Source organism: Psittacula echo (genome assembly GCF_963264785.1).
Source record: "Psittacula echo genome assembly, chromosome: Z".
Classification (NCBI taxonomy): Eukaryota; Metazoa; Chordata; class Aves; order Psittaciformes; family Psittacidae; genus Psittacula; species Psittacula echo.
Genome location: NC_137742.1, coordinates 39,675,816 through 39,702,150, shown reverse-complemented (window position 1 = coordinate 39,702,150; position 26,335 = coordinate 39,675,816). Strand labels below are relative to the sequence as shown.

Sequence of the window (26,335 nt, the reverse complement as noted above, 5' to 3'; positions counted from 1 at the left end):
TTGATGTTATATACCTGGAAGCATAAATCACAAGATTAGAAGGGTTTCATTAGAATATTTTACAAATATTCACACTTCCTTGTTTCACCTGGAAGAATGTGAAATGTGATACTCTAGGCACATTTCCAGTAGTGGTGAAACTGATAAAGATATAAGGGAGGGTTTATGCAATTTCAGCCCTAATTTCACATAAATTAGAGATTTTAAATGGTTCCAGATTAAACTTGTTATTTTAGGGCAAAATTTGTCGTGCTTTGGAGGATGGTTTCATGAAAGTGTATTGCTGTCTCCCTTCTCTGCTAATTAAAGGTAAAGCCCTGTAGTTACTGTTGCCAAGACCATTATACTGAGACTGATCTGTATTAGCTAATGAGACAGGCAGATTGTTTTGAACTGTAGGTCAAACGTGCTGTTCTTTTGGTATAACTACAGGCGCACAACTTGTGATATATTCCTATATTAATGGGAACAATACAGCAGCAGGAACTGGGAGAACTAGTTGCAAAAGAAATGAAGAATAACCTGTTTGCAGGCTGGTGTGATCCGTCTTAGGCAGGTGAGAGAAGCGGCTCAGGATTTCTACTTCATTGGTATTGTTCTGTACCCCACCCTTTTGTCAAAAAGGATTAAAACCAGGAGCTTAACTTCATGTTGTAGTCTAAAAGGAAGACTTTTGGTATCACTAACTCAACAAGTAGTTTCACTCTGGGTTTATAGGAGGCAGCTTCACTGGGGATCTTATTCCAACTAAAACTCAACTAATTAAATTGCATGACTAGCTTCTTTAGTGTTCTATTTTGAATATATTATAGCTCCACTGAGATGTGAAGAATATAGATGATATGGGACCTAGATAAAAGACTTCTCTGAAAGAGTACTTTCCTTATATAAAAGGAACTTTCCTGTGTCTTTATTTTTTAAGAAAACAAAAATATAAAGGTACACTTTTATCCTCCCTCTTGCATTTTCCCTACTGCTACAGGTGGGAGAAAAAAGTAAGAATGGAGAAGAAGGAAGAGAAAACCAACCATCTGAACAATTGAGGGTGTTCAACTGTAAAAAAAAAATCAATCTTATAAAAATAAAAACATTTCTGACAGATTACATATCCAAATATTTTTTCACTGCAACAAAATGATATATGGCATAGAATTAGCATTACAACTAATGCTAAAAAAATTAAACTGCATAGAAAAAGACTTGATTCAAGTTATACTTAAATATGGCACTTTAGGCTTCTACTTAAATTTTTAAATATTCACGGCAATGTTTCTTGCTTTACTTAGAATCATAGAATCATAGAATAGTTAGGGTTGGAAAGGACCTTAAGATCATCTAGTTCCAACCCCCCTGCCATGGGCAGGGACAACCTACACTAAACCATGTCACCCAAGGCCTCATCCAACCTGGCCTTGAACACCGCCAAGGATGGAGCATTCACAACCTCCCTGGGCAACCCATTCCAGTGCCTCACCACCCTAACAGTAAAGAATTTCTTCCTTAGATCCAATCTAAACTTCCCCTGTTTAAGTTTGAACCTGTTACCCCTTGTCCTGTCACTACAGTCCCTGATGAATCATCCCGAGCATCCCTATAGCCCCCCTTCAGATACTGGAAGGCTGCTATGAGGTCTCCACACAGCCTTCTCTTCTCCAGCCTGAACAGCCCCAACTTTCTCAGCCTGTCTTCATACGGGAGGTGCTCCAGTCCCCTGATCATCCTCGTGGCCCTCCTCTGGACTTGTTCCAACAGTTCCATGTCCTTTGTATGTTGAGGACACCAGAACTGCACACAATACTCCAAGGGAGGTCTCATGAGAGCAGACGAGAGGGGCAGGATCACCTACTTTGACCTGCTGGTCGCGCTCCTTTTGATGCAGCCCAGGATATGGTTGGCTTTCTGGGCTGCGAGTGCACACTGCCGGCTCATGTTCATTTTTTCATCGACCAACACCCCCAAGTCCTTCTCTGCTTGTCTCTAAATTGGAGAGACATCAATTTGATAGATGGACTACTTGGTGGATAAAGAACTACCTGGATGGCCGCATGTAGAGTTGTAGTCAATGGCTCGATGTCTGGCTGGAGACCAGTAACGAGTGGTGTCCCTCAGGGATTGGTGTTGGGACCGATCTTGTTCAACATCTTTGTCGGTGACACGGACAGTGAGATTGAGTGCGCCCTCAGCAAGTTTGCCGATGACACCAAGCTGTGTGGTTCAGTTGATACGCTGGAGGGAAGGGATGCCATCCAGAGGGACCTCGACATGCTTGTGAGGTGGGCTGATGCCAACCTTATGAAGTTTAACTATGCCGAGTGCAAGGTCCTACACCTGAGTCAGAGCAATCCCAGGTACAGCTTCAGATTGAGCAGAGAAGAGATTCAGAGCAGCCCGGCAGAGAAGGACTTGGGGCTGTTGGTCGATGAGAAAATGAACATGAGCCGGCTTCAGTGTGCGCTTGCAGCCCAGAAAGCCAGCTGTGTCCTGGGCTGCATCAAGAGGAGTGCGACCAGCAGGTCGAAGGAGGTGATCCTGCCCCTGTCCTCTGCTCTCGTGAGACCTCACTTGGAGTACTGTGTGCAGTTCTGGTGTCCTCAATATAAAAAGGACATGGAGCTGTTGGAACAAGTCCAGAGGAGGGCCACGAGGATGATCAAGGGACTAGAGCACCTCCCCTATGAAGATAGGCTGAGAAAGTTGGGGCTGTTCAGGCTGGAGAAGAGAAGGCTGTGTGGAGACCTCATAGCAGCCTTCCAGTATCTGAAGGCGTCTACAAGGATGCTGGGGAGGGACTATTCATCAGGGACTGTAGTGACAGGACAAGGGGTAACGGGTTAAAACTTAAACAGGGGAAGTTTAGATTGGATCTAAGGAAGAAATTCTTTACTGTTAGGGTGGTGAGGCACTGGAATGGGTTGCCCAGGGAGGTTGTGAATGCTCCATCCTTGGCGGTGTTCAAGGCCAGGTTGGATGCGGCCTTGGGTGGCATGGTTTAGTGTGGGTTGTCCCTGCCCATGGCAGGGGGGTTGGAACTAGATGATCTTAAGGTCCTTTCCAACCCTAACTATTCTATGATTCTATGATTCTATTCTAATCATGGAATCGCAGAATGATTTGGTTTGGAAGGGACCTTAAAAATCAAGTTCCAACCCCCCTGCCGTGGGCAGGGACACCTTCCACTAAACTGAGTTGATCAAAGCTCCATCAAGCCTGGCCTTAAACACCTCCTGTCCTTGAACAACATCTCTAGAGAGCCTGTTCCAGTGCCTCACCAGCCTCATAATGAAGAATTTTTTCTTAATCTCTAAATCTCCCCTGTTATCTTTAAGTCATTCCCCCTTGTTCTGTTATTACATGACCTTGTAAAAAGTTCCTCTTCAGATTGTAAGCCCCCTTTAGGTGTTGGAAGACTGCTATAACGTCTTCTCTGTTCCACAGAAGCAAATCAGTTTTGCAGCTGATGACTAATTATGAATTAGTTCTGTTTGTTCTGCACAGAAATTTCACTCTTAAATTTTGTAAGTGAACTACTAAGTAAGGCTGTCTTGGACAACTTCTCCTAACCACAGCAATCCTCCAGTAATAATGGGAACAATTAGGGTCAGGTATTACACGACAAAAATGGAATGCCTAATTTCCTCATTTTTTTCTGACTGTTCTTATCACACCCTGAATGTAGACAATGAGCAAAACATAATTTATTATTACTCATTTATTATGTCATTCCTGTTTCTCTGTAGTAGTGGGAGACAACCCAGGAGTATCCAGCTTGACTGAAGTGATTCTGAAGCTTCAGAATTTGATACTTGCTCCTCATTGTAAATATGGAGTAAGATATGCTTTACTGTTTTAACCTGGATGTTTATTGGCAATAGATCCACACACTGGTATTCATTACAACATACAGAAAAAAAAACCAAACAAAACAACCAAACAAACAAACAAAAAAAAAAAACAAAACCAAAACCCCAATAGTTTTGTAAGGAGATATTTTGAAATTTTCAATACACTAATTTTATTCAAAGGATAAAGAAAACCCAGAAATGGCAGTAGATATAAAGCTAAGATATAAGCTTAGATATAAGCTTCAGAATGTCAAATAAACTTTAAAATCCCATATAGCTAAATTTAACCTACATATTGCAACACCACAGGTGGTTCATCTGCTCATTAACTTTTTGCTAGTTGGTGTTGTCTCATATTTCTTTGAAGTTACAACAACATAATTCTGTAGCAGAGTTCATGATCTTTTGAGGTAGAGAGGATTACTCATCCTGCTTCTTGATCTCACTGTAAGACACTACCCAGTTCCACTCCATCCTGGGATCAGTTGAGACATGCCAGCAGCTGTCCTGTGTGTTTGTCTTTTTCACAAGACTTTTCTCCATGAAGGGCACTGAGCTTTCCACTGTAGTTATGTATTGTTCACCTTTTTAAAGTAAGGCTCTTGTCATTTGTTTTCCCTTCTCTTGAATGCCACTTAAATACACATTCTAATTAGCATTATAGACTGTATAGAGCAGTAAAGCATTTATGTCTTCCCACTTCTTTGTTTTGTCCCCTTAGTACTTCCCACTGCATGTGCAATGAATTATACCTTCCCCAGCAATTTCCTGTTTTTGTCACAACTTCATCCTACAGATCTGTGTTGCTCTAGTGTGTTTTAGAGGATTTGTATAACTAGGATTTCCAAATCTTTTTTCCTAGAGGCTTCCTAGAAGATCTAGATTTTCTTCATATAAATGACTTTGGCACTCAACCACAGTGGAGCCAGGACTTATGCCCGAAAGGCAGTCTGACAAGTTGAAAAAGCTTCTGGAAGTGTTTCTCAATATGTATCCCTAAGATGAATTCCTGGTTCCATGAAAATGAATGACAAAACTTGAGCTCATTTAAGCTGAATGGGACTCCTAGTTCCTAAAATGAAGACATCTTGACATGACTTCATACACAGTTATTCTGCTTATCTCTAGTACAGCACAGGATATTTTTATTTCTTCATGTAGAAGGCAGTTCACTAACATTTGATGTCTTCTGGATAGCCAAGCTTTGGCTTACCATCAGACTCAGAAAATCCCTTTACTCTTCTAAAACTCTCTGACAATAGAAAGTTATTTATTGCAACTAAGTAAATAGTATTAAAGCTAACTATAGAAGCATCTGCATGTTTGTTTCAAGCATGGAGTTTCTGTTGCCAGAGGATCAATGCCAACTCAATATTTCATGAGGCACTAACAAAATATTGGTTAACTCATTATGAAAAAGAGAGGTGAATAATTTGTGCAGCACAAAACCAAATACAATTAATCTCAGCTAAAAAATTGTCAAAAATATTTATAAACTATTTAGAATTAGTATTAAGACACAAATGCATGTTGTTCAATCTTTTCTGTATCTGCAAACATGCAGAGGTCTGCAGCTGAAACATGATCTGAATGGGAACTAACATTAATGAAATCTTCTAACAGAGAAACCATAAAAGATATCACACATTTCTGATTACATGTCTTATGAACCTCTTGTAGTGTTTTTACTTTTTATTTTCCTTAAGCATAACACTAAAAAAGAACCTATTCATCTAGATGGAAGAAACTCTGTGCCACCTAGTCCATGGTGTAACATCATAGAGATATCCATGATCACAACCTGACTCTAGATGGACTTATCTAGAATCATGCAGAGGAGGTGCAAATTAATAGCTAGTGTAGCTGCTTCCACCGAAATTCAAATCTGATCTGTTATAATGTCAAAGGAAGAGATGAAGATCTGAGGAGGCACTATACTTTAGCATGTAGAAAAGATATTTTTCTGAATAATGTAACTGAGACATGCTTCCTAAACCAGGAATTTGTACAGGAACTGGTAAAGATGTGGTAGTGGAAGAAGTACTGGATTTGCTCTGAAATGTCTTTGAAGTATTACTGCCTTCAGTAGGACTGCTGTAACTCAGAGCAGTGACATTGCTCTTAAATCTATATCATCTATATTACTATCTTTATTACTCGAACTCTGAGTACAGCTGGTTATCTTGCAGTTCCTGGCTGTCTAAGGAAATGCAGTAATGTGTTTCTGCTAAGTTTTGTGGGATGTGGGTAAAAGCTACTGACGATAAATAAGGTTACAAAGCACAAAAGGTGGGAGAGGCAGATTCTAGGCTTGCTATTAGCTGGCTTACAATGGACAGCTGTCCTGTTGGGATATAGGCAGAGTTCTGTTTTAGGACATATTGTCTAACTTAGCACACTCAGGAGCTCCTGCAAGATAATGCTATTTCATAACAAAGCGATTTGTTAACATCAATTTCCACTTAATGTTTGTCTCATAAGTAATCTGAAGGTGACTTGCAAAATAGGGTTCTTTGGCTAAGTGTGTGTAGAACAGTCCTCTCCCAAATACCTTGAAGCTTAAATCTTCTTTAAGGCATCCTGGGTAGAACACAAAGCAACTGAACCGCAGGGGAGGCATCAGACTCTGAAATAGATGTAAGGGCTGCAGATCTTTGTCCTAGCCTCCAATAAAATTCCAGACTCATTTTGCTATCATCTTGTATAAGATGAATCACTTACAGGAACTTCATCTGTCTACTGAAGCTGTTATCAACAGTGTCAGGAAAAATATTTGGCCCAGTCAAAATGTAGATTTTCAAAAATTACTAATTTTCTTTTCAATTTTTACTGAACTTTTCGTTTTCTCTCAAAAGCAACTGTATTCCATACTATATGTTGACTATTGTATCAAAAATAGCAATACCAGAAGTATCTAAGAGATATCATACTGAGTATAAAAGTGAAGAAAAATGTTTCTTTTTGCCTTCTTTATATTAAGACAGTACTAGCTCTATGCTTTGATATTTCTGAATAAACAATACCAGGTCAACAATAAACAGTGTACAAACTGTTACTGTACAAACTAATGATGCAGATTCAGTTAAAAACTTACCAATAAACACAAAAGCTCCCTCCAATTAAACTGCATTTTTAATGTGTAAGTATCTTGTACAATGAAGCTCTCTAAACTCAGATGGTGACTCACTCCCGCTTCAGGACGGTGATGAATTGACATTTCCCTGCCCATTAAAAAGGAGGAACAGCAAAAGCAAACAGCTCCCGCAATGAGTTGTAACACAATACTTTCTTGCCAGATCACTCTAAAAGAGGAAACATAGGCTTGAAAGACAATACAACTAAAAGAAAAAAAAAAAGATGAAAAACTACTATGATGAAAATGGGATAATAGTCCAATTATTGAGAAAGCATATTAGAAAAAAGTGTTGAGGTAGAAGAGTATCTTACTTAATAATTGTAACACATTTTTTTTTCCCACCCTTATAGGCCTACAGTAAATGATGCTGTGCCATTCTCTTTACTCAGAAAATGCTAAAAACTCATAAAGGTCATTTGAGTGAGCCTGTGTAACCCAGTTTGCTAGGTTATTTAAGCACTTCAAAAGACTCAGGTGCACTAGGGATATACACAGATTCCCAGCTTGTCAGTATAAAAAGATTGATATTTGTCGCACTCCTTAATAGACAAGGGAAACAGTCCCAGAAAAAGAGTGTAATCAGAGATTTTGGATAACATCCTTCAGCAGTGAAATAAGACTGGTAGTGTCGTACTGACATGGAGGTCAGGAGTGTGGGAGTTATCTGAACTTCATACATGATAATTAAATAAAAAAACCACAAATGCAACTTGACAGCTTGCTCACCATGTCACTATCAGCAGATAGGCCCCTTCAATTATTCAGCTTACTGAAAGCATATTAAATACCTTGGTCTAATGACATCTCAAATGTGCAGAGGAAAAAAAAGGAAAGAACAACATGCAGGGGAAAATTGTTGCCAGAAACTCAGAGGAGCTGGTGGCTGGGGTCTAGGATTGTGGAGGGGAGGTTCCCATGGGAGCTGGCAAGGCAGGGCCTGGCAGCCCCTCCTGTCCCACTGTCCCAGCCAAGGGCAAGACATCTGGGATGCAATGGTGGCAGCCCCAGCCCTAGGCATCAGACACCTCCCTGGGGATGGAGATAGGGATGCAATAGAACAGGGCATGAGACCACAGGTTGAAATCAGGCCCGATTCCACAGCCAATCCCAGTCCACCTGCAAGGCAGTGGGGTGAGGGCTCAGACAGCAACCAAGTGCTGGGGTTGCAGCTGAAGGCAGGTATCATGGCTGGGGAGGCATGCCCACTGCCTCCCATAGTACTACTGAGGGCTTTCTCCTTGACTCACTGGGATGGGGACACCCTTGGCGGTGCTGATCGTGAGCTTATCCCCCAGACTCACAACCAAACCCTGCTGGGGGGGATGCTTTTATGGCCTCAACAGTTTCTAGAGAGCTATTTTAAACAGAGGAAGGCATAACCAGTGCTGGATTTTGTATGAGGAATTATGAATATCCCCTGTAAAATCACTCAGCACTCTGTCCCACTTCCTCTTAATTTTACTAATGGCTATATTTGAATTTCAAGGGCATGCTGCATTTCACATGCATTCACGAAAGACAGATTAGCCATACTTCTTCCTTCTGGAGTGTGTTGTAGCAGGTCCAGGTCAGGGGAAAGCAAGGTGAAAGCCACCTGGGAGGCCAATCTGCTAGTTGCAAATCCTTTTGTTTCAGGAAGTGGTATTTCTTCACAAGGCATTGTGCTCTGGGCTAATCTGAGATGTTAGTGATACACTGTGTGGTGCTGTGTTGGACGTGCTCTGAAAAATGTGTTTGGCTGGCTTGGTGAGGAACTGCTTGCAGAAAACTGCTTCTAGCAGTCTGATGAACTCCCTGGTCTTGTGCAAACTACTCTCACTTTGAACTTCAGAGTTTAATCTGAATGTTTCAATGTTTCAACCTGTGTCTAATTATGTAGGTGCTAGTTATTGCTCTCCTATTGAGCCTGCCACCTTCTAAGTATTCTTAAAACAAACAAACAAACAAACAAACAAACCCAAACCCAAACCCAAACCCAAAACAAACAAACAAACAAAAAAAGGTACCAATATTAAGGTTTAGACACATTCCTGGGCCATTTCTACCATAGGTTTCTGTGCAGAAGAACTGGAACTCAGTGAAACGTGGAAGCTACGTTAATTCCTCTACACTCTTTTTTCTCTCAAAGTTTCACTGAGCAGGGATACATGTTAACATATTCACTCTGAGGTAGTATCAGACATGTAAAAATGTGAGGTTTATTTTTTTACCATTTTGATCTATGACCCTGAAAGTTTTATGACAATTTCCTGCAGTGAGGTATGTAGCCATGGCACGCTCATTTGTTGTCTCTTCCCTTCTGAAATCTGCTCCAGATTTCTACAGCACGTAGTTTTGCAATGACTTTTTTGTGCCGTTCTGTGTTTAGGGCAGCGCTCAGATTCAGCTGCTGCAAAAAGCGGATGGTTGCTGGGCTGTGGAAACACTCTGGTTGCTAGGTGGGGTCTCCCGCACCACGCTATAAAAGTGCGGAGAGTGCTCTGTACTCCTACTACTGGCTGTGCTGCCCTGAAAAGAATATTTGGAAGGAAGAAGGTAGGTTTTTATTGTTCTTTGCTGCTCTCTGTAGACATGACAAACTTTAAGAATCATATGCTAAATTTGTCAAGTGACTTGGTGGAATTTTCTGTGGGTTGGGTTTACTGGCAAGGGAAAGATGGAAGTGGGCAGAAGGAAATCTTTCAGTTTTCGAGCATTTCATGTACATAGAAGGGCTTGGACAGCTGCTGCTTTTATTTAATAAACTCAAGTAATTGGGAAAAAAAAAAAAAAGAAACACCTTAAAATATTAAAAGCAAACTCATTTGGAGTTGACCGTTTCTTATGATTTCTCTTTGCCTATCTAGTAGGCTGCTAGAGAAATCTGTAGTAAAACTGGAGTTCCTGAAAAAACAGTGTGCTTTGTATGGAGATTTAGAGAACAAACAGCTGTTGTTACTTCAACAACAGTTTGGTGCTTTGGGACTGTAGAGGGGTTTTTGCTTATGAAAGTGATGAAAATGAGGCAAAACAAACTTTAAGAAACAAAAACAAACCCCTGCTTTTGTGACTGAGAACTTAGGAAAAGGCACATGAGTAAGGGCTGTGTCATCTGGGGTTTGTTCTGCTAAAACTTTCCACTGAATTTTTCAAGGATGAGATTGTTCTTCTCTCTGATGTTTTCATTCCTATTCAGTACACTTTCCACTGTAAATTAAATTCCTGTGTTTGATCTGCTGCCTGTTTTTCTGATAGGGTGTAATGACTCTAACTTACATGTCAAGGTCCTGATAACTAGGATTGGACAATAAGCAGGATGATATATCTGATGTGGTTCATGATATGGTTAAATTAGCATGGAGAAATGGTATCATTTAACAGACTGTAGAGTAAAAGTCTAATCTGTGTCTTTAATTTTTTTTTAATAAATGTTAAGTATTTTCTCAAAACCTAAAAATTTACATATGTCTAGATTAGGGTGCCTCTTCTGGGGACTGGGAACCAGACAGCAAGCAATTGCAGTAATTACTGTGAAGCAAGAGTTAGGGCTTTCAGTCTGGATGTCTGATTTTTTGTTCCAGTTTCAATGTTGTTCATTCCAATTTGGAATGGTCTTGATCCTCTTTCCTTTTTCATTTGACATCTACACATTCCAGTCTGAGAAAAGGCATGGACAATATTTTATTAAGCAGAATTTTATTAAACTGAAATAGGTATTTTGCATGGAGTAACTAGAAAAAAGTGTCATAATTTTCTACAATACTTTCTGTTTGCATCTCTCCACAGGCACATATATTATTTCTTGTATACAAAAGGATGTATGTGCCAAAGTTTCTTATTTTAAAAAAGGAGGAAAAAAGGACAGTTTTTAAGGCACAGAATTATTTTATTGCATCTCTAATTTAAATTAGGGTAGACATAAAAGTTTAGAGACTTAATACACCTAATTCAGTGTAGCTTAGCAGCTGCCTGCTCTAGTTATCTGCAAGGACAGCAAAATCTCTAGAGCTGGGGGAGAGTCATGGCTGTGGTGACAGGCAGAAGAAATTGAGATGTTAGCAGTTCTACCTGGAGCCAGCTCTCCCTGAGAAGTGCTACTCTATCAATCAAAACACAGTTTTGGTCCCACCTCTTGTCAAATTCGGTACTGTGAGACTAAATCTTGTTAGTTTTAAATGATTATACACTCTGTGAATCTATCAGTCATCTGACATTTCTGTACATCTTTGCTGGTGACTCAGTACCCCTAGTATGAAGTCTTTCAAATGTTTTCATTCTCCTGCATATGGCCTTTGTGTGTGCTGTTATAAAATGCAGCAAAACTTTAGATACCGTATACTTTATCTGGCCTCATATACTTATTCTGTCAATACAAGAAACATACAGGAATCACTATAACTGTTTGATAAAATGCTGGTTTTAACAGCAATGTAAGTATGCTTTTCTGATCCTCAATAAGCAAAACATACGGAAAAGTTTGGCCTTAAAACTTATACAATATTCTAACCATTATTTACCAACATAGGATTTGCTTTAAGTGACATACAAATACAGATTTGAAGCAGATTTGTTTTTTTCTAGCTGCATAGGCAGGGCTGAATTTTATGCCTTAGGGCTGAGGGAAAGGCACAAAAGCAAGAGGTTTCTGGGGAAGAGGGAGTGTAGGCGGCTCCTGCTTTAGAGTGGGAAGGGAAGGGTGTAGCTGGGCTGGAGGAGGACTGTGAGAAGAAGCTATTGCTTTGTTGGCAGCTGAATGCGGAAGTAAGTTTTACAGTTTTGCTGCGAAGGAAAGAAGAAGCTGTCCTGCAGCTGCACTGCTGGTTCCTAAGTGTGTGATGTTTTAAATGGCTGCTCTTTGCCATTGTTTGCAGTATAAGCAACATAATTTTTTATAGTTATGTATATGATCCGCATTATATGATTTGTATCATAAGACTGCAAATCGCATCTTGTCTCTTCACACTAGATTCAAAGACATTCTAGTCTACCCAGCAACATTTTCTTTAGTTTATTATTTATATATATTCTTTAAAACCAAGCCTTCCCTAGTGTTTGTCTGGAAGTGTGTTAGGGAAAAAAAATGTATTTTGGGCAGACCAAAAGTACTGTATTTGATAAAATGTGAATTTATTTTCTCTGTTGCCTCTCTATTTCGACTAGCAAACAGAATATTCCTAACACCAAAGTTGTTATGAAGCAATTTATGCATTCATATTTGGGTGTTCAACGTCAAATCATATCACCATTAGTCTTTTCCCGTTCTGTGTGGTATCTTCTGGGAAAGCTGGACTGATTTTCATTTTGAGTGTTTAAAAGTGAAAATTACCCTTTTCCCTTCTAAAATGGGTAATACTCTATTCTTTTGTAGAAATCAGAGGAAATATGTAAGAAATAAGGAATAGTGTAGGTGAAATTGTCTAATTTTACTTGTCTTCCTTAGGAAGGGGCTGGTCAAAGAAACTACATGAGAGGGAATATCTTTTGTCTTAACACACAAAAGCTCCAACCACAGTAAATGATCAGACAAGAATACTTGTTCACTACTGATTTTGAACAGAATCAAATATTCAGTAAGCTAAATGAGCATAGCTAATGCTACAACTAATAGAGAAAGTCAGACTTCAATTTGTTTCTGGTAACTTTCCTTTGTAAGTCAATGCTAATTGTTAGATATTGCCTAATCTAAAACTTCTGCAAGTAATTAAGGCTGTAGGGGTGAGCAAACAGTTGTGGAGTATTGCATCACCTGGCAAACATAAAATTACCTCCTTCCAGTAGCACAGGCCAATTACTGCTTGGAAAACTAACCTCTACATATTATAGTTGAAGAGAAAGGATTTTGAGAGCAGGAGACCTTGAGTAGCGCTGGTACTGAAAATGGTGAAAGATGGTTTTTTAATGTGGTGGAAAATTGGGGTTTTACTTGGTGCATCTTTTCACAGAAACTCTGTCAACATGGCTATGGTATCAGAATTTCTGAAACAAGCATGGTTCATGGAAAACCAGGAGCAGGAATGTATTGTAAGTATTATCACCTTCTGAGAGCATCATGCTTATTTTCAAGTACTTTCAGAACTGATTGAAAGTCATAGGCCACCAAATGTCTTTAATATACTCAAAGGGAGGAAGAACAATGGCAAAAGTCCAGCAGATTAAAGAGGAATCCAATTTTATTGCATCATATAGTCTAATGGGATCTAATAACTTAGTAAGTCTGCTATCAGATGAAAAATTACTCTTATATGCACCTATCAGTCCAGTTATCAATTCCTAGGCAGAACTAGTTACTGTAGTTAAATTGTAATTTCCAGTGACCAATCACTGATTCACTCAAGTCTTCTCTTTAAAGTAGTAATCTGATGCATGGGTGTGTGAATGTGCGCTAACATGTTCAGGAGAAGTACGTGAGAAAATCAGGGACTCAGGCTGAAGTACAGGAAGCCATGAGTTGGAGCCCAGGAATGTAAAGGAGGAACTGAAGTCACTAGTACATGTCCTAGCTTTTAAGTCATATGTCATGATTATGGTGCAAAGAGTCACAGTATGTAATAAAACATATCAGATGCTCAGTAGTGATATTGATTAGAAGGGAGGCTTGTGGTGAGAAATTAAGCGTTAGTGTACTAGGATGACAAGGAGTGTCTTATAATAATGAAGTTAAGATACTGAAATGACTGTCAGGAAAGGTAAAGCAGTACACTGTGAAGTCCCAGGAGGTCCAGAAAGAAGGAAATTGAACACGGGGGAAATTTCACTAATTTTGTAATTTTGACTCCACAACATTTTGTGCATAAACCTTTGGCTTCATCTTCTTATCCTCCTTGCACCCCCAAGGTTCTGAATTGTTCTGGTTATTGTGGTTAGAGTTTTTGTATTACTACTAATTTGTCATGGAAACCAGTATACAAAGACTAACCTGGTGTGTCTGGGAATCAGGCAGCTAACTAGTCCTATTTCTCTGTTGGCTGAAAGTATGCAAGACATTGCTTTAGTTTACAGTCCCTCTCCTCTCTTACTTCCTGTGTGGGGTGTTGAATATTTAGTTATCAGGCATCGGAAATGTACAAAATTCAGTACAGAATGCTGTAGGCAAAACATGTATCATAAGCCACTTCTCTTGTGCTATTTAACTTTAGACAGCAAAAGATTTAAAAAAAAACCCCAACAACATTGGGAGTTGTTGAAACAGGGAAAAAGTGATTTTGAAAATGCTTAGAATCTACTCTGGTTTGTTTGGTTTGTTGGGGTTTTTTTGTGTTTTTTATTTGGGTTTGGTTTTTTTTTTTTTTATAAAAAATCTCAGTATGTATCATTCGAATGGCAATCTTCTATAAATATTTAATACAAGAATCTCAGAGCATTTTATGGCTTCAGTAAAAGAAGCAGACATGGGTTAGATCGTGCTGTTGGGTCATAGGCCCATAGAGTAACACGATTTGTCATGTTGCTGACTTACTGCAACCCATGCAACACAGTGTGTAGTGGAATTCATCATCCTTAGGTATTGCCAGAGCCCTCTAGACATTCATTAGTGAGTCAACTCCCTAGACTCCATCTAGGAGTGGATTTACCAAAGGCAGACAGTAGATAATGTGTGTGAAGAAAGTGTGGTTTACATCTCAAGTTTCAAGGAAGTTAGGTAACAGTTCCCCACTTCCTTATAGGATTAGGTTTGAACTTTGCTCCAAGTTCTTGCATGCGAGAAGTGCTTGTAGCCTTAGACATGCATTAGCTCCCAGTCAGTTTGTTTAAAATGAGCACAGAAATTAGTAGCACTTTACTGGCTGCGCTTGTAGTATTTAACTGTGGGTTTAGAGCATTTAAAACTGAACAATATTGCTGAAAGTGACAGTTAAGAAGTATTTTACTGTGGAATCTGGGTTTGAGAAATAGGTGTCCAGGTACCTTTCTGTTTAATAAAAGAAGTGTGAAAGGAATAGAGAGGAATAGATCTAATGCATATGTATTACTGAGACTGTTCAGTTCTCTGTAGCTACAAAATTTTGTATGTTCCTTGATAGTCATAATAGGTAATCCCAAATACATAGTTTATATAGGCATGTAAAACTGCTTCTTTGGAATAAGCAGTTACAATTTTTCCCTTTTTTTTTTTTTTTTTTTTCTTTCCTCTCTGCAGAAAAGTTCAAAAGGTGGCCCTGGAGTACAGACATACCTTAACTTCGATCCATCAGCTGATGTTGTTGCTTTGGACAGAGCTATTACTGTAAAGGGTAAGAGAAGTAAATATTTGACCTGCTACGTTAGGGCTCTTAGGAAATTTTGAAAATAGCATAACACTAAAAAAAAAAAAAGAAAGAAAGGAGAAGTAATGGCAAGAAGGAGTGGTGCCTCTGTTTTTAAAAGCTTGGCCATACATTAAATTATGCCGCTTGGTGAAGAATCCTAAATCTTTGATACCCTAATGTTGTATTACAGTTTCAGACCTTAACACAGCTACTTGAATATGCTGAAGGAAGGACTGTAAAAATTAAATTTCTAGGCAATAAAAAATACTGTAATGTACCACACCAATACTTTTAAATTTGATTTCCATAAAACCCCTGCAAAATACAGGGGATAATGTAGTATATGCTTGTATTGTACTTCTCTCTTTTGATGAAATTCCTCTTTGGCTGTTTGCCTGTACTTTGAAATATTTTTCAGTTTGACTTACTGAGATTAAACGAGCATGCTGCCTATTTTTTTTTTTTTAGTTACTCTGTAGTGTGAGTTCTGCCCTCAGAACACTTAAAGACTTTCTATATGAGTTGTAGAAACATAGTTTTCTATGTTCTCTGGGAATCTTGTTTATTTGGTTTCTTCACTACCTCACTAATTGTAAATCAGTAGATGATTACCGTTTTTCCTTTGGTTAAACTTCAGTGTGTCAAGAAATCAAACTATGACATAACGCAAATAATAAAAAATATCTAAGAATATTGTTTGGCTAAACAATGCACTACAGACTGCTATAGTATTTCAAATATATTAGACATTTTGCTGTTTGTTGACTCATAGGTGTGGATGAAGCCACTATCATAGACATTTTGACAAAAAGGACAAATGCTCAGCGTCAACAGATCAAAGCTGCCTATCAGCAGGCTAAGGGAAAGGTAAAGTATATTCAAGTCAAGCTTAAATTTATATAAACAAAGAGAATGATAATACCCTGTAACTATACTGCCACTGCTGAGCCTTTGAATACAGTGACCACTATTTTTAAATAAAAGAAAAAAATTTGAATTCTGACTTTCCAGTTTTTTGAATGGCCTAGAGGTCTTTTAAATCGCTAAATCACTGGGAATGCAAAATTCAGTACCACCTGGGAGGCAGTCTGCTGAGAGAAAGGAAGGGATGGAGAAAGGGACTTGGAGACACCTCTGTGAATATTTCAGTGCAGATATAATACTAAACAGGATAGGAAAGTTGTAGGACTGTAACACTGTTCCACAAGTATAGCAGCACTGACATGGGAGTAGGTGTACAGGGGCAGTGTTCTTCTACCTCTGAGTGGTAAAACTGCTAGTCACTGGAACTGAGGTGCTTGGAAATTACCACGTTTTTGAAAAAAGTTTTAATTGCTCTTAATTTTCTCTATAACAATTTTTCTCCAATTGAACCTGAAACTTTAAATTGAAATTACAATTGCACAGTTGGCATACCAGAGATACTGAGCATTTCCTCCTTGGAAAGCAATTCCCTTGAGTGTAACTTTTAAAATTAGAATTTCTAATTAATATTTAAAAAATAAAATCAGAATTTTCTAGTAAAGTTAGAAAATAATCTAATATCTCATTTAGCCTAGATTTTCTGTTTCAGTTCAGGAAACCTCACTTGTGGTTTTCACAGCCCTCTTCTCTGCTCAAAGGAAACTCCAGCCTTGTAATTTTATCTTTTAAAGAACTAAATTAAAATAACTTCAAAGACATGGTGAGACTAATGCTGTTAGATTATTAGATATGCTGGTTCCTGGCACACCGTCAAAAGCAGAACAGCACTAACTATGGACATAGTGCTTGCTTGTGAAATGATCTCATTTATTTAGGTACCTTGACAAAGCAGGTTGACCTTCTCATACTTATAACCACAATCTGGAAACATATTGGTAGAGAACAGGGCTGTAACTTTTAATGTAACAAAACACATTATTTAGCATTTCCAGAGATGAGGCAGAACAAATGATATTTTATATTTTAACTTTAATTTAGGTCAAATTACATTATAGCTGAAATCATAACTTTAGGACTTGCAGTTTTGTGTAGAGCAAGATTAAACTATGTCCACAGAGTTTCCACTGCAGATTCTGTATCCTTCATGCGATAAATGGATGAATTAAACTGGTATCCAGATAAGCAACCCAGTCATACTCATAACAGCAATATACATTCACTTAAAAAAGAAAGCAGTGTATTTCTAATCTGCTTCTGATGCTGTAAAAGAGTGAATATGGCTGAATTGCAATGTGTGAAAGCACTCCTTAATGCATACTGAAAAAACCTGACACTTCAATTAACATAAATGTTACAAATTTAAAATTTCTGTTAGGGCTTCTTAATTCTTTCTAGTAGCTAAACGAATGATGTGGACCAAGATTCATCAGAAATGAGACTGATTTCTGCAATGTAGCTGAACAGTAGCTTTTTACCATTCACTGGCTTAGTGTATTTCGTATTCTTTCTGTCACAGAGTCTGGAAGATGCCTTGAAAAAAGTTCTGAAAAGCCACCTGGAAGATGTTGTTGTGGCTCTGCTCAAAACTCCAGCTCAGTTTGATGCTGAAGAACTAAGAGCCTCTATGAAGGTGAAGTAAAAATAAGAATTTAACCCCATTTTGTAAAATATATCTATACCAGTAATCCAGGTTCTGAGAAGAACACCAATCAATTTCCACTGAATGTCAGAGTTGGAGGAAGTATTTTTGTAAGAAGGAATTCTTTTTGCCTTCTGAAAACTGTTTGCTGATGTAGTAGTAGAATTGTAATGTTTACTTGTATATTTACATAAGAGAAAACAAAATGAGACAGGGATAGTTTTCTTCATAAAATTTGCATCCTATCTTTTATGTGCACTACTCGGCTCCTTTAGCACTTCTTTTGGGTACCAGTGATACTAAATGTGATAACAAATTAATTCCAGAAGAGCTGAAATAACAATATTGTATGGAAGAACAATGGTTCCAATTTTCCTTTCTTGTTTCACATGGGGCCTTCAAAGGCAAGTCTATGATTTTCCTCTTACCTCTGTTTTTCTAAATTTTGAGTTCACTGTGTCAAGTAACATTTCTAAAAATTCAATTACTTTTATCAGGGACTTGGAACTGATGAAGATACCCTAATTGAAATTCTGGCCTCAAGAAATAACAGGGAGATCAGAGAAGCCAGCAGATACTACAAAGAAGGTAATTCAGAGCAACAAAGAAGTATTAATGGCATAACTACAAATGACACGTTACAGTCACAGCCCTACTTCTCAGTATGGGAAGCTGAGATGACATTGTAGGAGGCAAGTAAAGCTTCACATGAAATAGAAACAGTTGCAGGGCAGAGAGGTCATACTGACTTTTTCTGATCTATGTGCATCCCAATACAGAAGGAAAAGTCTCATCGATACTGGCAGAGCTGCAAATGTCTCATAGAATGGGCCATGTATTTAGATGCTTTCCAGGATGCTAGCAAAACGCAGCCGCTTTTCTTCTCTTATAACTAAGCGTTAGCTGATTTAAGATCTCACTGGGATTGTATAAAATGCATTACTGAGTTTACAACACAGATAACATTAGTGTAGGAGCAACCAGTGAACTGAACGGCAAAGACCTTTGAATAGATAACTAGAGCATAACATGGCACCTGTCATATATGTAGAGTTTATTGCAGCCAATCAATGTTGTCAAATTAAATAATATTTTTTGAGATTATGGGCTAACTTTTCCAAGAGGTTTCCACTCAAGTTGTCTCAGTTAGAAGTCCAGATTAATAGTTTGCATTCTGGGGTAGAGTTCTGTGTTTGAGTTCAGTGCTTATAAGAACAGTGAGAAATAAGATTAAAACACAGATGGTTCAGAAAAAAGTTTAAGCTTTTTTTTTTTTTTTGTAATTCACAAGCAAGAGCCCAAGACAGTGCCACCCACAAGACCTTTGAGAAGTACTTTTTCAGCAGATTTTGTGTTTAGCACATCTCAGGGATTAGAGGACGTGTTACAGATAGAAGCCTTCTCTTGAAGATGAAAGGGAAAATAACAAAACTGCATTTCTAGTGGGCATATTTAACTGGGAAATTAAGAAAAGGCTGAAAAACTCATAGAATAGTTTGGATTGGAAGGGATCTCTAAAGATCATCTAGTAAACCTACTTGATAACTTTAAAGCAAACTATGAATACTATTTCTATTGATTTCAGTGCTGAAGAGAGATCTGATACAAGACATTATCTCTGATACGTCTGGAGACTTTCAGAAGGCTTTGGTTGCTCTTGCCAAGGTACACTGAGCTTAAGCCTTTTGAGTGACATTATCTGTAATAAAAAATTAATGTTGTCAGGACTATTTCAGAGAAATAAATATAATAAATAAGAATTCAGATAATGTTTATTTATTTGCATTTTTTTACTTCCATATCTTAGATCATATAAAATTGCTCTTAAACAAGCTATGATGAGGTTTTGTCTCATACATTTTAAAAACCAGTGATGTTTATTATTATGCATCAGTTATGCTTTTAAGACTTTTTTTTTTTTTTTGGTAACTCTAAGCACTTGGAAAAGCAACAGGCATAATGTCATACCGATTGACTAGAAATAGAAAAAGAAGAAATGCTTACAATTAAAGAAATAAATCTTTTGTATTGCTGTTAAGATATGTTTCTACTAGTTAAATAGATAATGGGGCAGGCAGGGTGCTAACATGCAGATAAAGTATTCTATGTATTTGTGTTCAAAAGCAGATGAGTTGCCCAATAAAAAGACCCCATTAAAATGCATAAATGATTCTGCAGTTGTTAAGTACATGTATATGAAGCTTCTACATGCGTGCAGGATTGTTTTTTGATACAGCCATATGAATAGTTTTGATTTTCAGTTTTAGTTTCAAATCAACTTGAAAGGTATCTATAGAATTTTAATCAGGGAGCAAATCACAGCTTCTAAACCTGTAACTTCACATTAAAAAACAATATTTCCTGTGGATTTTAATGTAGGACTGCAGAAATAAGTTGCTGGTGGCCTTAGAATTGTGAGCTGTGAATGATTTTCCTTTCCAACTCTAACCATTTTATGATTCTATGATTACAAATAAAACTGCTTTATTGACAGAATGGTTGATGTAACTGTACCTATTTCCAATTATGTATTAAATTATGTATGAGAATGGTAGGGCAGAACTATAAAATTATGAGCTTTGGTAAACTGAATGATTGTGAGTACCAGTGAATTTTTATTTATTTATTTATGTAGGCTGACCGATGTGAAGATTCTTATGTGAATGATGAGCTTGCTGACAATGATGCCAGGGTAAGATCATGCTTGGCACTCTGCAGAACTTCTTTTTCTGGCTAAACTTGAGATTACAAACTCTGGCTGTGAATATTCTAGCTGAATCTTGTGGTTGCAGACCTAACTGAGATTTGTATTTTATGTAGCAATCTTTTCTGAGTGGATACTATTTTAAAGTTCACTTAAGCTTGGCTATCTGAAGGAAGTTAAATCTTACCCATAATACCTAGTTTCAGAAGCATTTCTGCAAACCCTCTTCTAAGTCAGGTAAAGCATTCAGACCAACAACTGGAGAAATTAGACACAATATTCCTTCTGTTTATGACACAGATTTACAGATGAGGGTGTATTCATGAATGTGCAGAACCAGCTGCCATGCCTTGAACCAGTGTGAACTTGCAGTATATTAGCTATAGGTATTGCTTTACAATGATTAACCGTTGAAAATTACTGGGTCAATCTCACAGCCATTTTCTGAATAATTATGAAATAAACCACTCATCTTTCTCTTATTTCTTCCACAATTATACTGGCTATATTTAAAGTCTTGGTAAACTTTTGCAGTCTTTCCTGAGTTTTCACATACAAAAGTTTTGATCATTGATACAATTTAAATGTGGACTGGCTTTAAATTGATTTAAAAAAAAATCTAACCAAGAAAAAGCCATTGAGAAATACTGGTTTTATGCCCACTACGTTAGGAGTTTAGTTTTGTCAGAAACAGAAGGTCAGTAAATTAATACTATGTCTAAGTTCAAAAGTTCAATACTTCTCTTGGTTTAAAGAGTGTTGTTAAATCATCCTTGCTACTGTTTGGAGGTCTTCAGTGGATACTTTTGCAGAGATTTGAGAAGGTGAGGAAAATGGAGGAGACTTACTTGGTTCTTACTTTCTATTAAAAAGACAAGAAACGCTTGGTGCGTAGGTTTCTTCTTCAGGGTTGTCCAATTAATGTTAGAGATAATATTGTTCATCTGGAAAAAGCCTACCAGTCCTAGACTTCTGTGCAGACTATAAACATATAATGGTATATGAAAAATATCTTCATTCAAGAATGTAATATATCCAAGACAGCAAGATGGTGATCGTGAAATGTCTGGAAATATGTTTTTCAACTGCACAATGTTCTCCAGGTTCTTATGACATAAGTGAATGATGAAGTGTTACTTAACAGATCTAGAGTTTGAGGGTTTGTAGAGTTTTGTTAGGGATTGTGTTAAGGGCTATAGTTCATTATTGACAAGCAGTGGCCTATATTTGTCTTGTAGCTTCAAAAGTATAGTATTCCTGCTTGAGTTTTGCTATACTGATGTAAACTTCACTACTTTATCTATGACAGGCCTTGTATGAAGCAGGAGAGAAAAGGAAAGGAACAGATACTAATGTGTTTATTACTGTTCTTACTACAAGAAGCTACCCACATCTCCGAAGAGGTATGTTGGATGAAAATTTGTGTTTCACTTAAAGAGTACTTTGATCATGGCCTGCTCATGAACTCAGAGAAAATATGGTTTATCAAGATGTGAATCTGACTACTACAAAGTTCTCTGTAATTGAGCCCATGATTGCTCTTGGAGTGCAATTGGCAGTTTGGCTGATTTTTCCATACTAGTGATGAGGAGTATCATTTAGGTGGTTAACAACAATGTTACTGTGAAGTCTCACATGGCTAGTGATAACAATACCACAGGATCAGTGTGGCAGGCGTTGAATGCTCTCCCAACATAGTCTTGCCCCTCAGCCAATTTGCCCTGGGTAGAGGGATATCAGCTAATGTCACAGACTTGAGTGGAGTCATTGGACCACCTCCATCCCTGCCAATGGGAACATAAACCATGTACTATTCCTTATGTTGACTCCACCAGTCTGTGCAGTAACCCTGCTCTTTACATTGTGCTGGCTGAAAAAGGGAAAAAAAATGCAAAAGATGGCCGACAGTCACCTGTGTGCACTGCTGAAGCAGTGAGGTAGGAATAAGGCAGAGGCAATGCAGGGAGAATACTATGTTTTCATTACTGTTCACTGAGTTTTCCTTCCTTATTTAGTCTTTCAAAAGTACACCAAATACAGCAAACATGACATGAACAAAGTACTGGATTTGGAGCTGAAAGGTGATATTGAGAACTGCCTGACTGCCCTTGGTAAGTGGTTCTGCAGATTGTAACCTACCATATATACTGACCATATGAAAACCTACCTTTTACTTCTGTCATACTTGCTCAGTTAGGAAGACCATCTGAGCTTAACCTGCTTCATTAAGAAATGTGCTAAATAATACTTTGGATAAATCTAGTAGAAACATAGATATCTGAGTTTTTTAAATTCAGCTAAACCTGATGAAACACATCTCCTGATATGTAGAAAGGTCTTCCAAGGAGAACAGATGTGTCATCAACATAGGAAGACCTTTACGGAAAGTCAGTATGCCAAAAACAGCTGTCAGAACAGGCACACAAATCCAGTAGCTTTAAACCTATCTTCAAAAAAAAAAAAAAAAAACAAAAAAAAAAAAACCCACAAAAAACCCAAACCCACTTATCTCCAGGTTTTTTTTTTTCAAATAAATTTATAATATATAGTTATTAAAAATAGAACAAATTTCCTGCTGCATTTTTTTTCAAGAAAATGTTCTTATAAGGTTTGTGGTGCAGGTATATATTAAGAACATTAACAGTATGTTCCTCATGAACAGTAAGGTGAGGCAATGATTCTCTTAAGTCACTCTTACAAGTGGATCAGGGATGAAATCTGGAAGCAGATACCCATCTTGTTCTCAGCTTTTGTATCAGAGTCAAATGTACTTTGGATAAAAGAATGAGTCCCATCAGATCCTTTTTCATGTCAGAAGTCGAGGGCAAGTGTGTAGTATAATTTGGTTCACAAAACATCAAATCATAACCTCTAGCCCTCCTGCAGAAGATACAAATGCTTTCCCATTTTTCTTCATGGAAACAACAATATTTTTCTTAATTTTGTGGCAGGAAACTAGGCAGCAGAGTCTTGTCTTTACAGTACTCTTTCCTGACCGAATTGCTTTCTGAATAAACAGATGTAAGAAACTGCTACTACTCCCATATTTTGAAGGCAGGTACAAAAACGTAGATAAAAAGGATATACTGGTAGGAACACTGAGACTGCTTTTAAAGTGTTTTCTTTTCAGACTTTAGCCTTTTTTCAGTTGTTACATGCACAGCGTGACCTTATCACATTGTTTCATTACAGTGAAGTGTGCCACAAGCAAGCCAGCTTTCTTTGCTGAAAAACTCCACTTGGCGATGAAGGTAAAGAAAAAAGCCACCTTTGTAAACATGGGGTACTTTGTAAGCTGAAAAATAACAAGCTACATAGAGCTCTGTAAGCCCTTTGCGTGATAAAAAAATCACTGCAGAAGGATATTTGGTGTATGTCTTTCTCTCCGTCTGTTTTTTCCTTTTAAACTTCTGAGTGTCTTTCCATAGGAGGAGCTACCTGTTCACTGTAGTGTGTTCAGGAAGGTATTTGTCCATCCACGCATGTATCTTTTACTCTAAACAGTGATAGAAATCTAACTGGAACTTTTCCTATTTATGAAACCACAAAAATATTAGTGAAAATAGGAATGCAATTACAGATCTGGACAAGAACCTTGCAAAAGCCTAATCTTTGACAAGACAGCGATGGTTGTTTTGTCAAATTTGGAAGCTGAGTTGAGTAAGGCAGCTGGAGATGCTGAAACTGTCCAGTATGCAGGTCCAGATCTGTAATTTCTTTTTTCCTTTGGTTATATTTTTTTTTTTTAATTTCCTTTTTTTTCCCTTTTCTTTCCTTTTTTTTTTCCCTTATGTTTTTCCTGTTTCCTGTTGTGTTTTGTTTCTTCTTTTTTTTTTTTTTTTTTTTTGCTAACAGGGTGCTGGGACACGGCACAAAGATCTCATCAGAATTATGGTTTCACGCCAAGAAGTGGATATGAATGAGATCAAAGGCTATTACAAGAGGCTGTATGGCATCTCTCTCTGCCAAGCCATTATGGTAGGTGATTTTGGAAGGGGTTTTTAACAATTCTGATCCTCAGTCAGCATTTCATCTTGAGTAGCTCATGGTAGCTGAGTAACTCATGTTCGCAATGATGCACATGCTGGTAGAATGATTTGATTTTCTGGAGTACTGTTTTTGTTATGAAAGCTATAGCAATCTGTTAGTAGTGGTACAAGTCTCAGAATATTGTCTTAAGAGTAAAAACCAAGAGCTGAATGGGGACTCCAGCATCCCAAAGTTCCTGTACTTGAGCAGACATATGGTACACTGGCAGGAGAGTAGAGAGGATTGCCCTATGAACTCTATTGGGAGATATTTGATGCAACTTGCTGTCCATTTTTGACATTTGGAGTACTCCTGAAAATACCTTGTTAAGTAGAAATTTATTTGGCCTGCTTTTTAGGTCACTTAAGTAAATGAGTTAAACTAACAAAAATATCTCCTTATGGGGGATAGACCACTCAATATATTTTCCAGAAAATTTAAATCAGTGAGGTACTAGAGGAAAACTAAACTTGCAAAGCAGCTTTGTGGAAGCCAGTAGACAACACTGAAAAGCAAGAATCTTGTTTGGAGCAGAAGCATACTCCCTACATGTTTCAAAATGCTTTCTTGATTTTTAGTGGTGTCTGCTACTTTTTCACTTAGGTGCCAAAGATCACTTTTATTCTTCCCTAATAAGTATGTATGATCTGTAATTTGGTATGTAATTACATCACTTCATAATGTTCCAAAGTGATGGTTGCATCCAAAGATCTTGAAGCATAGTTTCACTATAATAAACAATTCATGTATCTTGGCAAAGTAGATTCAAATCTACTGGAAAACATGGTATGTAATAATTACACTTCATACTTAACACATATTATTTATTTTTTTCCAAGCTGAATAAGCCATCCTATGGTGAATTATACTGTTAGCCTGTAGATAATCCTAGATCCAATGTGTATAGTGTTTTAATATTAATGGACACTGGACAGCACTGGTCAAGTAAGGCTTTTTCTATTTATCTGGAGAAGAAAACCTTAAGCTCTTGGGCAAACAGAAATTATCTGTGCTTCTTTTCTTTATTTATACCGTGAGACTCACCCAGGATATTTATTAGCCTTGTCTACCTCTGCTCCACTCTAGAAATGAATGTGTTTATTTCTAGGTCATATGAATAACTTCCATGAGAGTACTCAGTTCAAGCTCAGTCTGTGTTTAAAGTATGTGCTATCGAGTGATTAATTTATTTAGGTGAAGGACTGAAAGTACATATATATTGAATGCTTACTGAAATTCACTTAACCTGAAACCATTATCCTAAAAATTGTGGGGTTTTTTGTACTTAAATTGACAGGATGAACTCAAAGGGGATTATGAAAGCGTCATGGTGGCTTTATGTGGAAATGATAACTAAGTTTCATGTTTCTGCAACGCACTCACGTCAAGTTGGTGAAGATCTTTTTGTTTGCCTCAGTTGTCTATATAAAATACAGGCTTTACACAGTGAGCTTTCTCTGTAATCGTACTTTATCCATATGTGTTATGTTGAAAATATGTAACCTGGAATGTATTTTTTCATTATCTTTATTCTGAATGGCAATAATAACTCATTGCCATTATTTTTCCAAAATCAAAGAATGCTCCCCACATTGTATTTGCTTGATTAATAATAAAAAAGTATGAAGTTTTCATATATGCTAAGCAAATAAACTTTTTAAAAAAAATGAAATGGAACTTTGTATGTATGTCCTTTGTCGTTTTTCTGCATTTAATTTCAAGTTATCAGCATAGAATAATAGAATAGATAGGGTTGGAAAGGATCTTAAGATCATCTAGTTCCAAATCCCCTGCCGTGGGCAGGGACACCCCACACTAAACCATGCCACCCAAAGC

The 26,335-nt window shown here is 37.6% G+C and overlaps 1 protein-coding gene across 1 annotated transcript; it reads left to right on the top strand.

Moving 5' to 3' along the window:
- Window positions 1-9,480: 9,480 nt before the first annotated feature.
- ANXA1 (annexin A1) lies at window positions 9,481-26,140 on the top strand. Its single transcript, XM_080636770.1, has 13 exons — window positions 9,481-9,513; window positions 12,900-12,978; window positions 15,095-15,188; window positions 15,976-16,070; window positions 17,644-17,757; window positions 18,264-18,354; window positions 19,352-19,431; window positions 20,402-20,458; window positions 21,780-21,873; window positions 22,486-22,581; window positions 23,663-23,721; window positions 24,326-24,448; window positions 25,797-26,140. Exons 2-13 carry the CDS (start codon window positions 12,913-12,915, stop codon window positions 25,854-25,856), a joined length of 1,029 nt encoding a protein of 342 aa, XP_080492896.1. The 5' UTR covers window positions 9,481-9,513; window positions 12,900-12,912; the 3' UTR covers window positions 25,857-26,140.
- Window positions 26,141-26,335: the final 195 nt, after the last annotated feature.

What these genes read in the sequence shown, in the direction of transcription:
- ANXA1 (XM_080636770.1), top strand. Translation starts at nt 12,913, where the DNA reads ATGGCTATGGTATCAGAATTTCTGAAACAAGCATGGTTCATGGAAAAC. An exon ending in ACCAGGAGCAGGAATGTATT is followed by an intron (nt 12,979 to 15,094) that starts GTAAGTATTATC and finishes TCCTCTCTGCAG; the next exon opens with AAAAGTTCAAAAGGTGGCCC. An exon ending in CTCTCTGCCAAGCCATTATG is followed by an intron (nt 24,449 to 25,796) that starts GTAGGTGATTTT and finishes TTAAATTGACAG; the next exon opens with GATGAACTCAAAGGGGATTA.